This window comes from Natrix helvetica (assembly GCF_964273705.1).
Source record: "Natrix helvetica genome assembly, chromosome: 1".
Lineage (NCBI taxonomy): Eukaryota > Metazoa > Chordata > Lepidosauria > Squamata > Natricidae > Natrix > Natrix helvetica.
This window is the reverse complement of record NC_138548.1, coordinates 204,635,402-204,649,627: the sequence shown is the minus strand read 5'-3', so window position 1 is coordinate 204,649,627 and position 14,226 is coordinate 204,635,402. Positions and strand designations below refer to the sequence as shown.

Below are 14,226 nucleotides of genomic sequence, written 5' to 3'. Positions count from 1 at the left end.
TATATTTAATCCAATTTGTCATTCATTGTAAAAAAATTAAACAAAAGAAAACTTTCCCCATTTATAAACCAATCTTAAAGCTTCGTCATTCAGTCCTGATCAAAAAGAAGTTCCTTCATTCTACCATAAACCACAACATATATATATATTAGCTGTAGTAAGGTAAATAAACCTCTTGTTGCTTTTTAAAAGTTAGATCTTTTTAAATTTTTCTTCTGAGATAAAGAAGTATAAAATAAAATAGTAGGAAAGATAGGGGAAGGAAAAGTGTGGGAAAGAGAGGGAAAAGGAGAAAAGGGTGCTGATAACCTCAACTTTTTACTTTGATTCCCAAAAGTTTGATCTTTAATCCGATAATGTCCCAACCAATGGATTTCTTATCATTTTCTCTTTGTCTTCTTTCAGGAACAAATGGAAGGGCCTTGAGGGTTTTCTATTGCAAGCTCCTACTCAAGCAGGAGACCCCATACCAGGGGTGTCCAAACTTGGGAACTTTAAGACTTGTGGACTTCAACTCCAAGAATTCCCCAGCCAGAATTCTGGGAGTTGAAGTCCACAAGTCTTAAAGTTCCCAAGTTTGGACACCCCTGCCCTATACCATTCCAGACAAATGGCTGTCCAATTTCTTCTTAAAAACTTCTAGTAATGGAGTATCTGCAACTTCTGGAGGAAAGTCATTCCACTGATTAATTGTTCCAACTGTCAGGAAACCTCTCCTTAGTTCTCCTTGATTAGTTTCCATCCATTGCTTCTTGTCCTGCCTTTGGGTGCTTTAGAGACTGACCCCTACTTCTTTATGACAGCCCCCTAGATATTGGGACACAGTGTTATTAGTATAACACATTTTTTTTTGTAAATTGAAGATGAGAAAACTTTCCAAGTTACTCTTTTGATTCATTATTTGTATATATTTATTTATTTATTTATTATGAAGACATTATCTGATTTCATTTGTAAATCCATTTTACTATATTTTTCCATATTACTTTTATACACTGGCATTTTAAAATCCAAATTCAGATCCACAAGATCTTTTTCTATGTCACCTTGTGATTTAGTACTTTAAAAAAAATCCAAATCCATATTCAAATTAGCCTCGGTCTCTATTTTATCTAATAAAATGTTGTTCTGTCTATATCCTCTATTATAGTATCAGACAATCGTGTAAGTAATTTCTGAGTACATTATTCCCAAACAGACTTAATTTCTTGTATAGTCATTATTGCCCCATAGCATTAACGGATCACTTTAACTGAACATTGTTCTCTTATTCCCTCTAATCAACCTTAGTTCTCTCTCCCAAGGTTTCTTGTAGTTAATTTCAAAAATGTTATATTGTTTTGTAAATTTTTAAATACTCTGCAGGAAATATTCTACCCCCTTAACTTTCCAAAATCAACACTCTAGCTCCCTCTTTTTGCTGTTTTCCAAAGATTAATCCTTGTTCATCCTTAAACTTACTCAGAGCATCTTGGATGGAAGGAGATTCTCCTGTTGTAAATCACCTTGTCTTTTGGAAAGCTCTTAACATCCAAAGACTCATTAACAAGCAACTTCCTAAAATGCTTAAGAATTATGAGTGAACCAAGTGACTTTTTGAAGGTGTTGAAATGGCTTAGGCAGAATGTTTTCTCCTGCCTCTCAGAACTCTCAAATACACCGGAGATCCCTATTTTACTCTCTCCTGCAGGGAGGCTCTCAATGGAGCAAACCTGTTGTCAGGGTTCCAAGTAACAAATCCATTGCAAGCAAAACTCCAAGGCAGGTAAATTCCTCAAAGAATAGCTTTATTGAAAATATATTGGCACATATCTGGTGAAAACCAACTCTGAAAGGCCCCTTGGCTTTCACCTAATTAAACGTAAAAGTTTTCCCCTCAACCCCAAACAATCAGTCACATGGCCCAATCACTGCATCCTCTGGTCATCACTCCTCCTCCCTTCTGCCAGGTGTGAGAATGTCCTTGGTTCCCAGGATAAATCTTAAGAAAGTATTTTACTTTGACTGCACAACTCTAGCTGTCTCTAATCCCCTATCCCTATCCCTTACTCCAATGTGGCAACACTGAAGCTCCAAGATAGCTTCACCCAGGTCAGCTTCAGGGTTGATACCTGTAAGTGACCCTAATCCTTTCCTTTATCCAGAAGGAGGTTCGTAGGAACCAATCCATCCACTGGCTTCTTATTTCATCGGGGTTGTCAGTTCCCTTCTTGTGGAGCCAACTTCCCTCCACTATTACTCTCCTGGAAATCCAGCTCAAAGCCCATACAGAAGGGCAGGCAGTCCAGCATAGTAATATCAATGAAAAGATTAGCTAATCCTGAAGAAGTGGGAAATATTAATAAGAGATGAATGAGATATCCATTCCAGGCTTAGCCACCAGTTTCATGACAAATTCAAGATTATCTTCAATATTACCATGTAGAAAGTTACCAAAAGTTTTAATGGTTGAGCATTTTCAAATTCTAGACATGCTTCCTTTGATCCCCATGATCCTAGATAAAGTCTGAAAGTGAAATTTCTTTTTGCATCAATGAACACCTTGGGGTAGAGGGTTCATTTGAACCAGTTCCAGACACTTGTGGTCTGGTCAATCTGAAACTCAGAACAGAAAATCAGACCCTAGCAGTGTTTTGCAAGTGGAGTGAGTCAGTGGGCTACATGTTCTATACCACGACCCCTTTATGAATCATTTCTATGGGACACCATCCTCCAGTGGTCTGAGGTGGGCAATCTCTAATCCTGTCAATATAAATATCATTTCGATAAATCTTTATTAATTATTAGCATCCGGTGTCTTTCGTAGCGTTCACTTACGTTGATATCTGACATGCAACTACACTAGCCAAGAGAGGTCTAAACATGATGTGCAAAACAGTTTTCAAACAGATGCATTTTTATTTTTTCTATACAGCTTTGGCAGTCTAAACATTTAAAGTGAAGGCATAGCATCTCTATTGAATGTACTCAGTAATCAAACCATTCATTCTTTCCTGCAGGAGAAAATGAGAGAAAGTAGGATAGGAACTTCAAATGAATCACTGGTGACCAAATTCACCCTGATTGGACTATCAGAATATCCCAGAGCTCAGATTATTCTCTTTTGGTTCCTCTTGATGGTATATCTCATTAGCTTTCTTGGCAATGGACTCATCGTCACGTTGATTATTGCTGACTCCTGGCTTCATATTCCCATGTATTTCTTCATTTGTGTCCTTTCCACAGTAGACTTTATTCTTACCAACAATGCACTTCCTGAGATTTTAGTGAACTGCTTCATCTACAGGCCCACAATTTCTTTCTCCAGATGTTTGGTCCAAATGTACATAGGCTTATTTCTGGTTGTAACAGAGTGCATTATTTTGGCAGTCATGGCATATGATCGCTTGGCAGCTATATGCCAGCCGTTATATTACACGCAGATCATGAGTTGGAAATTATGCTTTTATCTAGTTGCCATGTCAGTGGCCCTTGCCTTCATGACGACACTGGTCAATGTGCTCTTGCAACCGACAGATTTCTGTGGCCATCACACCATCAACCATTTTGCATGTGAGCTGCAATCTTTACTCAAACTGGCTTGCTCCAACACAGTCAGTGAGCTCTTTATGCATATCTCCAGCTTCTTTCTGCTGTTCCCTCCCTGTGGCTTCATAGTTGTGACATACGTCCGCATAGGCCTGGCAATACGATGTATCAGCTCTACCCAGGGACGCAGAAAAGCCTTCTCCACTTGCAGTTCTCACCTTGCTGTGGTCAGTGTCTTTTATGGAACAATCATGATCATGTACTTGAGACCCGAAGGGAAATCCATTTCTGAGAAGGACAAGGTCATATCCTTAGCATACGGAGCTCTGACTCCAATGCTCAATCCTCTGATCTACAGCCTGAGAAACAAGGATGTCAAGGGGGCATTTTGGAAGCTGGTTCAAAGAAAAATCTTGATATAATGTACACGTATGCTCACCATATCCCATGTAGGTTTTTACTGCTGACAATCTCTATTAACCTTTTAGGTTAATAGGTGCCAAAATACACTCCTAAAAACACTACTGTTTCAGCTTATTGTATATATAGTAATACTTTTTTAAAAAAAGATTTGTTATCCCATATGAGTTCACAGATAAGCCATCCATTAATAAATTGATCCTTGATTTTCTAAGCAAAATACCTGTGCTGGAAAATAATGAGGTGGATTCTGGAGAGGGAGGGGGGCGTATTTCATAGGAATAAAAGGTGATTCAATCCAGATATTTTGTATGAGAGAAACATGGGTGAAGACAGCCGCTCCCTAATAGTTTGCAGACTAAGTTGTAGAAGTTGACAGTAGCATTTTTAATAGGAAATATTTTGTTTGTAGGTGTGAACATTAAAAAACTCGCTGGAAGTTTTAATTTAAGAATTTAAAGAAAGTTTACAAATATTGTATGAAGAGATGCATCAGGATCTCTGTCAGGTGAATTTAAGCTTTGAACCTATAACATTTGTGTTTGAATAGATCTGCTATGCCAGAGGAATGATTGTAGAAAACATGAAACAGGGAAAGGAATAATACACAATACACATTTTATTAAAGCAGGTTTTGAGGATTTGAAAAAGCAGACTCATTTCCTCTTCCCCACCCAGAAACCTTTTAAAAACCATCATTTATATGCAAAGAAATCCATTCATCCCAACTTGTGGAAAACAAGGATAGAATCAAGTTGTTAAGCAGTTATATAAGAAATAGCATTGTTTTCATCCCAGAAGGAGAAGGAGAAATTCAGGATCATCCCCTCAGAGGTTGCAGCCCTGAGTCCATCTTGACACATCTCCTTGGCAGTTGCTTCTCCAGCCAACCCTAGGAGTAAAATAAGATTATTGCTTTCCTTCCTACAATGGAAATGCATGATTGTTCCTTTGATGATTACTTCAAGAGATTCAGGAAGTTTCAAGGGAGCTAGTTTTTCATTGAATGTCCATTCCCCCATCTTAAAATCAAAGGAAAATAATTGTTTTAGCTAATTTAGTCCTGAGTTTCTATTTCTCATAATAAAGCCTATATGCCACTGATGCTCAATAGATAGTTTGGACTCCCACATAATCTTGCAAGAAACCTTGTTAGGATTGAAGGGACTTAAAGTATGCGGAGGCACCAGAGCAGTGGTGGGTTTCTGCCGGATCGCACCGGATCGCGCAATCTGGTTGGTCAATGAACCCGGAAGTAATTTCCTGCCCTGCCCCCTTGGTGTTTTTTGCATCGGGGCTTGCTGCAAGAGAGAGGGAGTAAAGACCTTTTCCGGATTGTTGGTAGTGGAGGTGCGGGCCCGTGCTCACTGAAGCAAGTCCGGGGAAGTCCTTTGCGCCAGTTGGAAAAGGTCTTCACTCCCCCCCTTGCAGCATGCCCCCGATGCAAAAAATGGCGAGATCGGCACACTTGGGGCTGCTGCTGCGATGTCCAAGCCGCGCGCCTCTCCCAGCCACTTTTGTAGCTTCCCGGAGCGCCAAGAACCTTCGCGCTCTTCTCCGTGCTCCTCGGCACCTCACAAAGGCGAACTGAGCAACACGTGATTCACCTCACTCACTGTCTCCCTGGTGACAGGACAGCGCTTGCCTGCGCTCCACCAGCTTGGGCGCGACCGGAGAAGTTTCTCTTCAAAGAAATGTCTTCAGTGGAGCGGTGGCAGCCTGCGTCCCTTTCAGGAGCTCCAGTGAGGAAACTTCTCCGGTCGCGCCTGAGCTGGTGGAGTGCAGGGAAGCGCCGTCCTGTTGCCAGGGAGACAGTGAGTGAGGGGAATCATGTGTTGCTCAGATCACACGGGCGCAGTCCGGTCGAGCACCGGGCAATGGGCGGTAGTTTGTTAGGGCAGCAGAGAACGAAAGTAGATAGCCTAGCTGAGGGCAAAGGATCCTGCAGCCTCCTTTATTCCTTCCTTCCCTCAGCGCCCCCCAAAGCGTTCCCCCTGCTCGGCTGCTGTTGCAGCTGCCACACCATCTCTGCGTGCCCGCCTGGGCACCAGCCTGAGTGGTAGTGAGCAATGGCGCAGGGTGGCTACTGCTCCTGGGCTAGCTATGGGTCATGCTGCTCAGCGGGCAGCGCCCTGACTCCCCGCTGCCACTGCTGCGCTACCTCATGTTCCTTGTCTTCTGGCCGCGGCCCCACTCCGTGGAAAACATAGGCGCAATTGCAGCCCGGAGCAGGACCAAAGATCCTTTCCCAACTGGCCCTTCCTACCTCGGAAGGCTTCGGAGGGAAGCTTCTGCAGAAGCCCGGGCAAGTGACAACAAGTTCCCGCCATTACGAAGTCTCCGAGGCTGTAATTTTCTGAGCTGTGCGCACGTGCCTATGTTTTCCACGGTGTGGAGCAGCAGCAAGGCTCTGCACGGCCAGCGATGATTCCAGAGGCCATCAGTGAGGGGCAGGGTCCCCCCTCGCGTTCCTCATCTTCCTGGATGGCCTCCGGAGTCATTGCTGGCCATGCAGAACCTCGCCGCTGCTCCACGCTGTGGAAAACAGGTGCGCATGCCCAGCTCAGAAAATTACAGCCTCGGAGACTTCGTAATGGCGGGAACTTGTTGTCACTTGCCCGGGCTTCTGCAGAAGCTTCCCTCTGAAGCCCTCCAAGTGAGGAAAGGCCAGTTGGAAAAGGGGCTTTGGTCCTGCTCCGGGCTGTAAGCTTCCCTCCGAAGTCTTGGGATGTTCTGAGGAGCCCCCCAAGGAAAAATGCCGCTGCCAGGTACTTTTAACCATATATTTTGGTCCTATGACTGCAGAATGCTGCAAAATACCAAAAATGCAGGCCAGTTGTTGAGTGTTTCAAATGTGATTGGAACACTCAACAAGGTGACCACAGTGTGTGTGTGTGTGTGTGTGTGTGTGTGTGTGAGTGAGACAGACAGACAGACAGAGAGAGGAACAAAGAGAGACAGAGAGAGGGAGTGAGGGAGGGAATCAGAGAGAGACTGACAGACACACACACACACACACACACACAGACACAGACACAGAGGGGGAGGGAGGGAGAGAAAGAGAGACAGACAGAGAGAGACACACACAGAGTGAGTGATTAAGTGAATGAGTGAGAGACAGAGACACCCACATACACACACAGAGTGACAGAGAGAGGGAGGGAGGGGAGAGAGACAGAGAGAGGGAGAGACAGAGACAGACACACACACAGAGAGTGAGTGAGAGACAGACAGACAGATACACACACACAGAGTGACAGAGATGGAGGAGGGAGGAGAGAGAGACAGATATATATATATATATATATAGAGAGAGAGACAGACAGACAGATAGACACACAGAGAAAATGACAGAGGGAGACAGAGAGGGAGGGAGGGAGAGAGAGACAAAGAGCCAGAGAGAAAAAAAAGAAAAAAGAAAGAAAGTGGGAGAGAGAGATGAAAGAAAGAAAGAAAAAGAAAGAGAACTTATGACCACAATTGAGCCAAAAATTTTGGTTGCTAAGCAAGAGTGTCGTTAAGTGAGTTTCACCACATTTTCCAAGTTAGCCATGCCCACCTGGTCACATGACTGCCAAGCCACTCCCACCCACTCACATGGTCTGCAAGCCACTCCCACCCGGTCACATGGCCGGCACGCCACTCCCACCAGGTCACATGGCCGGCAAGCCACTCCCACAAAGGAGGCCACACCCACAGAGTAGGTTCCCAAAAAATTTGAAACCCACCACTGCACCAGAGGCTCATAAAATCCTTCCCAAAATCAAGGTTGACTCAGCCTTCTATCCTTCTGAGGTCAGTAAAATGAGAACCCAGGTTGGAGACAGCTTCCGGTTTCTGAAGGCAACGGACGTGTTGTCTGCCGTTCATCTCCCCGGCTGGCTCCATAAGGAGCACCGGGGGCCCTGAAGGGGTTACCCTGCTGAAGGGCAGCTTGCTGAAGCCCCCTGAAAGGCGGCAGCCAGCGGGGGTGCTTTTCAGCCTTCGCCCAGGGGCCGGGGAGCGGGGGGGGGGCGAGGACAGCATAGTGCTGCCTGCCCTCTTGCCAGATGGACCCGGAGAAGAGAATGTACTTGGAGAAGTGCAGCAGGATCCTGGTGTTAGGAGAACCATTCTGAACTCTTTGACTGATTAAAGGAAAAGCAGCAGACTTTTGTAAATTTTGTGTTCATCCTATTTGAATGGAGATTAGAGGGGGGTGTTTCTTTTCTTAAACCCCGCCTCGGAATAAGCGGCATTTGAATGATCTCCCTTAAAAGAGTGACAACAAAGGCTGACCTGTCACTTGAGCTAGCTAATGGTGAAAGATCTTTATCACGATTGCCAGGAATGACTGTGGAGACTTTCTTCTTTAAAAACCTGGATAGAGATTTCTGTTTTCTTTCTCCCGGTAGAAAGAGGAGCTGAGATGGCGCCCGCCCTTCTTTGTTTGTCTAATTATAAATGAAGCTGCCCTTCGAAACCACCTTCAGCCTCATTACTCTCTCTGAAGGAAACCGAGACCCCTCCCTGAAATGTGGTTCTACTGAACTTTGCCTATTAGATATCCTACATTTGGTTTGCCTCGGTGCCTTGGAACTGTGAACTGTGAAGGGCCACTTTCGGCATTGTTTTGTATTTTGGGGACCGGCACAGCTGCGCAATCCTCAGATGCCATTTCCTTGGAAAAAGACTGACATCTCTGAACTTTAAACAAATGGTGCCAAAGAAGCCACCGATGGGCAAGTCATTTTCAGCCCCCCCCCATCTGTCTCCTCCAGTCCCAGCATGCAACAGACAAAGATTACATCATTGTTACAGCCAGGGGGGGCTGGAGAGGGATCCAAAGAACTATCTGTTACACAAATGTTTCAAGAATTGATGAGGGGGCAGAATGACTTGAAAAAAGAAATAACAGAGCTTAAAGAAGAACTCAGAGATGTTAAGCATCATATCGCAGAAAATAAACAAAGGATTTTGGTGTTAGAGGAAGGAGCGGCTGAGCTGGGGGGAGAAATTAAAACAATACAGAAGGGAAATGTAGACTTGGAAAACTTTTTGGCAAAAATAGAATTTGAAAGAATGTCCTTTTTTCTTAGATTCCAGAACCTACTAGAGACAGAAAATGAAGACCTTAAGGATATCATGAGTACAATATTAGCAGACTATATTAAGAGAGACAAAAATCAGTTGTGGTGGGATATGGATCTAGTCTATAGGATAAATTCAGCATATGCTAGAAGTCATAATGTTCCAAGGGAGGTACATGTTAAATTTCTCAGGAGGACCACAGGGGATGAGGTACTTGGGACCCAAAGGGAGAGACCATTGAAATATAAAGATGAAGAAATCACCATTCTCAAGCAGATTCCAAAAAAGATAAGAGAGAGAAGGAGAAAGTACACCTCCTTATCAAAGATATTATATAATAAAGGAATCTGGTTTAGATGGTTATTACCAGAAGGAATGTTGATCTTTTGGGAGGGAAACAGGATTAGAATCAACACAGTACAGGTGGCTGAAGCCTTCATCAAAAAGAATTCTCTCCTCCTAGAGGACGAACATAGCGAAGGTGGGGGGAGGGACAGGATGGTGCAGGATAAGAAGGAGGGGGAGGGCTGAAGGCTCCTCTGGGGACAGGGAGGAAGAAGCAATATCGAAAAGGCTCAGATCACAAAAATAAAAATATTTGAAATAAATAGCAATTGGTGATACTCTAGAAAGTGACAAAGGAAAATGAATGAACACATGGTTAACATTATAGAATAAGATCTTGTTTTCTGCTTATCTTTTGTATTTGTTTTCAAGATTGTAAAAACTGTGAGTGCTGGATGGGTTACTAACACCAGTGTGGGAGCTGCCAAAAAATTTTGTATATCCACTTACCTTTCCCCATATATGTGTAAAAACCAATAAACTTTTTTGACAAAAAAAAAAAGAGGACCCAGGTTGTTGGGGGCAATTTTCTAACTCTATAAACGGTTTAGAGAGCGCTGTAAAGGACTATGAAGTGGTATATAAATCTAAATCTAATTGCTATTGCTGTTTTTGGGATCAGAATCCTGGTGTTTAAAAGGCCATTTGCCAAATTCTATTCCCACCTGCTGTTAAACCTCAATGGTGAACCTGTGTTTAAAAAGATGTATAAATAACCAGCAAACAAAAACTGGTTAATGGATGTCAAATTATGGGAAGAAATTTTCCAGCCCATAAAAATAGGCCTCAACATTCACCCTGCTAATCTGTGTGCCAATTACCCACCTTTAATCTCCTTTTAATCTACTTTCAAACCGTGATTTAAAAGACCATTAAACCCAAATTCAAAAGGCTGTTAAACCCCTATTCTAAAGCATCCAGAATGGAAGTATAGCAATAAAAATACAGTGTGTCATATTCTGAAAGTATTTTTCTCCACCAATGTTAAAGTTGTACAATAATCTAAAGAAAGGTAATTATTTTTCATGAGCAATAGTGGATTTGCTACTGAATGCTACAAGTAGAAAGATGTTAATGAGAGATGGACTCACCAGGCATACATCCCATTGGGATCACGCACAACTCTCTTAGCACAAGCAATATCATCTGTGATGTCATCATTTGTGAAATCTGATGGGAGAAGCAAATAAAAATATGTCCCATCCCAGATGTTTCAACGTTATAGATTATATTAGATTATATCTCTTCTACCCAATGTATCTTACCACTACAAGGCTTATTGCAGCCATTAGCTGTACGGCCCTGGTAATTGTTGCACCAATAGCGGCTGTTTATCTGGAAAATCCCATAGTCGCGACTGCCATTGCTGTTTATCCTACTCACGGCTTGGGTGTCAAAGCTGCTCTCGTGACCAACCATACAGATCCCTGGAAGAAAGCAAATGGAATAGGGCTACAAAAGGACTATGTTGTAAATGAAAAAGCTGTCCTTGTTTCTCACACAGAACATTTAAAACAGAATATTTAACTATCTTTCCATTCTTTCCCCAATCAAGGAAGGAGCCAAGAAGTTCAATACATTTTGGAAACCTTCAGGAGAATTTGGACTAAGCCTGATTGTTGTCTCCAAGATATTCCTGGGGTTGTTAATGGCATTTAAAGCCCTCCCTCTTCTTTATCTCTTTTTTTATCTAGGCCTTCCAGGGAGGAGATATTTGTTGATTGTGGATCTTTTGCACTGCTGCTCCTATGGAAAACTTTCTTTAACCATATCTGGAATTGAAATGTTTTGGGGGAATCTGGCAGAACTTAACCTTTGAGAGGATGCTCATAGCAGCCTATTTGTAAACTGTCTATATTAGTTAAGCCAATTATTGTTAATAGGCAATACAGCGTTCTAAGCAAATCCCACTTCTGCTCTTGCCCGAAGCAGATGACAGACTGGAGATCAATCACCCTCATTAAAGTCAGAGTGCTAATGCAGGTTTCCCAGTCCAGCCATTTCTGATTCTAGAGTTCAGGATGAAACATGATATCTCCTCAGTTGTGATGGGGAAAAGGGGTATTTTCTCATTCTAAGAATATAGAACAGAGGTTTTTAATCACTGAGTGGGCTGGATAAAATTTTCTGGAAATAAATTGCCCCATTTAGGATCCCTCTTGCAAACCTGGGTCTTGCTAAGGTGGGGAAAAAGAGAGTAAACTCACAGTTTTCCAAGCTGATACCCTCATATCCGTCCATGGCACTTTGTTTCAGAAGTAAAGCCAGTTCACATCTGGAAAATCTTTTGCCTTCATTGGCTGCAATGAGGAGGAAGAGGAGGGTGAGCACTAATGCCTTCATTGCTGCGGCTTCTTGTAAGATGATATCTTACTTCTCCAGGATAGCTGCGGGATTTTATAGTCACAGAAATTGGCACATTTGGAGGCATTGTAAACAAAGTATGTAGCAACAATAATTCTGAAACCTGAGGTAATTATGTACTGATCAACAGAGAGTGGAAAAGGCAAAAGCCAAAGGGAAAGAAAGAAAAATTCACTGTCATTTTTAATTTTATAAAAAGTCAGAAAGAACTAAAATGGGTGAGAAAAGCATTTTTAACGCTCTGGGTGATCCTGGGTCAAGGGAATCTGAACGAAGCCCCAACCATTTTTTTTCCTTGCACATGAAAAAGGAACAAGACATTCATTGTGTGGTGGCTTCTAACATTTTCGGATCTCCACCCATTGACATGCCTCTCTATGGGACTCAATGCTTATTTTTTGGTTTTCGGATTTTTTGTTTTTGTTTCAATTGCAACTCTGGTTTCAGTGCATTTTTCTTTTGTTGGATGAGGTTTGTAGATAAAAGAAACATACTGAAATAAATAAGGAAACTGTATTTTATTTCGTGATTTTCTTGCCACATTTACCTTCCTTGAAGGCACAGAAAGTGGGAGAGGGACAAAGGGAGAGAAAGATGGGACGAGGCTCTAATTTTATACTTTCTGAACACAAAGGAATGCTTGGCCTGTGCAGAAGCAGATAGGCTCACTTTGGAACTTAAAAATAAAGGGCAATCAGAATATTTTGAGGTATGGAATAGATTTTATGACTGGTATAAGTTAAGATAACAAGACTGGAACAAATGTATATATTGTGATCGAACAGAAGGACAGACAATGTATTAAGCAGAATAACTGGTAATGGTTGAAACTAGCTGTACATAATGTGAATATATGATCATCCCCGACTCCGCGGCATTGCATTGTTTTAAATGTAAAAACAATAAAAAAATATTAAAAAAAAAGAATGCTTGATATGGACGCACAATGAATTCACACCTGCTAGGAAATGGCTATTTTTAACAGGATGCTTCACAGGTAATCCTCAATTTATGACCACAATTGAGCCCAAGTCAGATATTAGTTGTGAATTTTGCCTCATTTAATTACCTCTTGTTGTTAAGTGAATCACTGCACTTGTTAAGTTAGCAATACCATTGTCAATTGGCTTCCCCATTGACTTTGCTTGTCAGAAGATTGAAAAAGATGATCACATGACCCCTGGGACGCAGAAATGGTTATAAACATGAATCAGTTGCCAAGCATCTGAATTTTGATCATATGATCATGGGGATGGTGCATGGTCATAACTCTGAAAAACGGTCATAAGTCACTTTTTTCAGTGATGTAACTTTGAACAGTCATTAAATGAACTGTTGTAAGTCGAGGTCCACCTGTATTAAAAGCTTTCCGAAACACAATCTAAAAAGTCCATTAATTTAATTTAATTTAGTTTAATTTTTAATTTGATTGAATTTAATCAAGTTTGGTTTGCAGCAGGGGTGAAATCAACTTATCTTCATTAACCAGTTCGCAAATGTGAGTGCGCGCTCACCTGCTAATTTTCTGCCATGAATTTTCTGGTGGGTTTCAGGCACGTCTTTTGGAAGAAACATAAGTTTGTTTGTTTGTTTGTTTGTTTGTTTGGATTTATATGCCGCCCTTCTCCAAAAGGATTCAGGGCGGCGTACAACATTAAAAAAAAAACACATCCCAAAAGTTTTTTAAAAAATTAAATACATATCCAAAAAAAAAAAAAAACGAATTTAAAAGACAATACATTTAAAATAAGTTAAAATTAACAGGCCAGGCCGGCTTGCTGGAAAAGCCAACTTTTTAGGGCGCGTCGGAACGACCGGAGGTCAGGGATTATGAGAAGCTCCGGGGGCAGCTCATTCCAGAGGGAAGGCGCTCCCACAGAGAAGGCTCTCCCCCTGGAGGTCACCAGCCGACACTGCTTGGCCGACGGCACCCTGAGGAGGCCAACTCTGTGGGATCATACTGGACGGTGGGAGGCTACTGGTGGCAGTAGGTGGTCTCGCAGGTACCCTGGGCCTAAGCCATGGAGTGCTTTAAAGGTCATAATTAATACCTTGAATCGCACCTGGAAAACAACCGGCAACCAGTGCAGGCCGCCTAAAAGGGGTGTAACATGGGAGCACCTAGGTACCCCCATGACAGCCCACGCGGCCGCATTCTGGACCAGCTGAAGCCTCCGGGTGCTCTTCAAGGGCAGCCCCATGTAGAGAGCATTGCAATAGTCCAGGTGAGAAAGGACGAGGGCATGAGTGACTGTGCACAGAGCATCCCGATCCAGGAAGGGGCGCAACTGACGTACCAGGCGAACCTGGTAAAAGGACCCCCTGGTGTTCTTCTAAACTAAGCCGCGTATCCAGGAGGACTCCCAGATTGCGAGCCTTCTCTGAGGGGGTTAAAATTTCTCCCCCTATCGTCAAAGATGGTACAAGATGTACAAATCGGGATGACGGAAACCACAGCCACTCAGTCTTGGAGAGATTGAGCTTGAGCCTGTTCCTCCC

At 42.7% G+C, this 14,226-nt stretch overlaps 2 protein-coding genes across 3 annotated transcripts in view; one reads left to right on the top strand and one right to left on the bottom strand.

Moving 5' to 3' along the window:
- LOC309383717 (lysozyme C, milk isozyme-like) overlaps window positions 1-14,226 on the bottom strand; it is a 58,579-nt gene that overhangs the window by 36,965 nt on the left and 7,388 nt on the right. Inside the window, exons 2-5 of one of the 2 annotated variants that reach the window (XM_081936554.1) lie at window positions 11,571-11,750; window positions 10,629-10,790; window positions 10,455-10,533; window positions 4,630-4,840 (exon numbers count right to left, since the gene is read on the bottom strand). In XM_081936554.1, coding sequence (XP_081792680.1) covers window positions 4,777-4,840; window positions 10,455-10,533; window positions 10,629-10,790; window positions 11,571-11,706 — 441 coding nt within the window. In that variant the 5' untranslated portion in view covers window positions 11,707-11,750 and the 3' untranslated portion in view covers window positions 4,630-4,776. Of the gene's footprint in view, window positions 1-4,629; window positions 4,841-10,454; window positions 10,534-10,628; window positions 10,791-11,570; window positions 11,757-14,226 lie in introns of those variants that run through there. The other variant, XM_081936553.1, reaches the window with a different exon arrangement.
- LOC309384123 (olfactory receptor 13H1-like) lies at window positions 3,006-3,950 on the top strand (the record flags this gene model as incomplete). Its single annotated transcript, XM_081937315.1, has 1 exon — window positions 3,006-3,950. One exon carries the CDS (start codon window positions 3,006-3,008, stop codon window positions 3,948-3,950), a length of 945 nt encoding a protein of 314 aa, XP_081793441.1.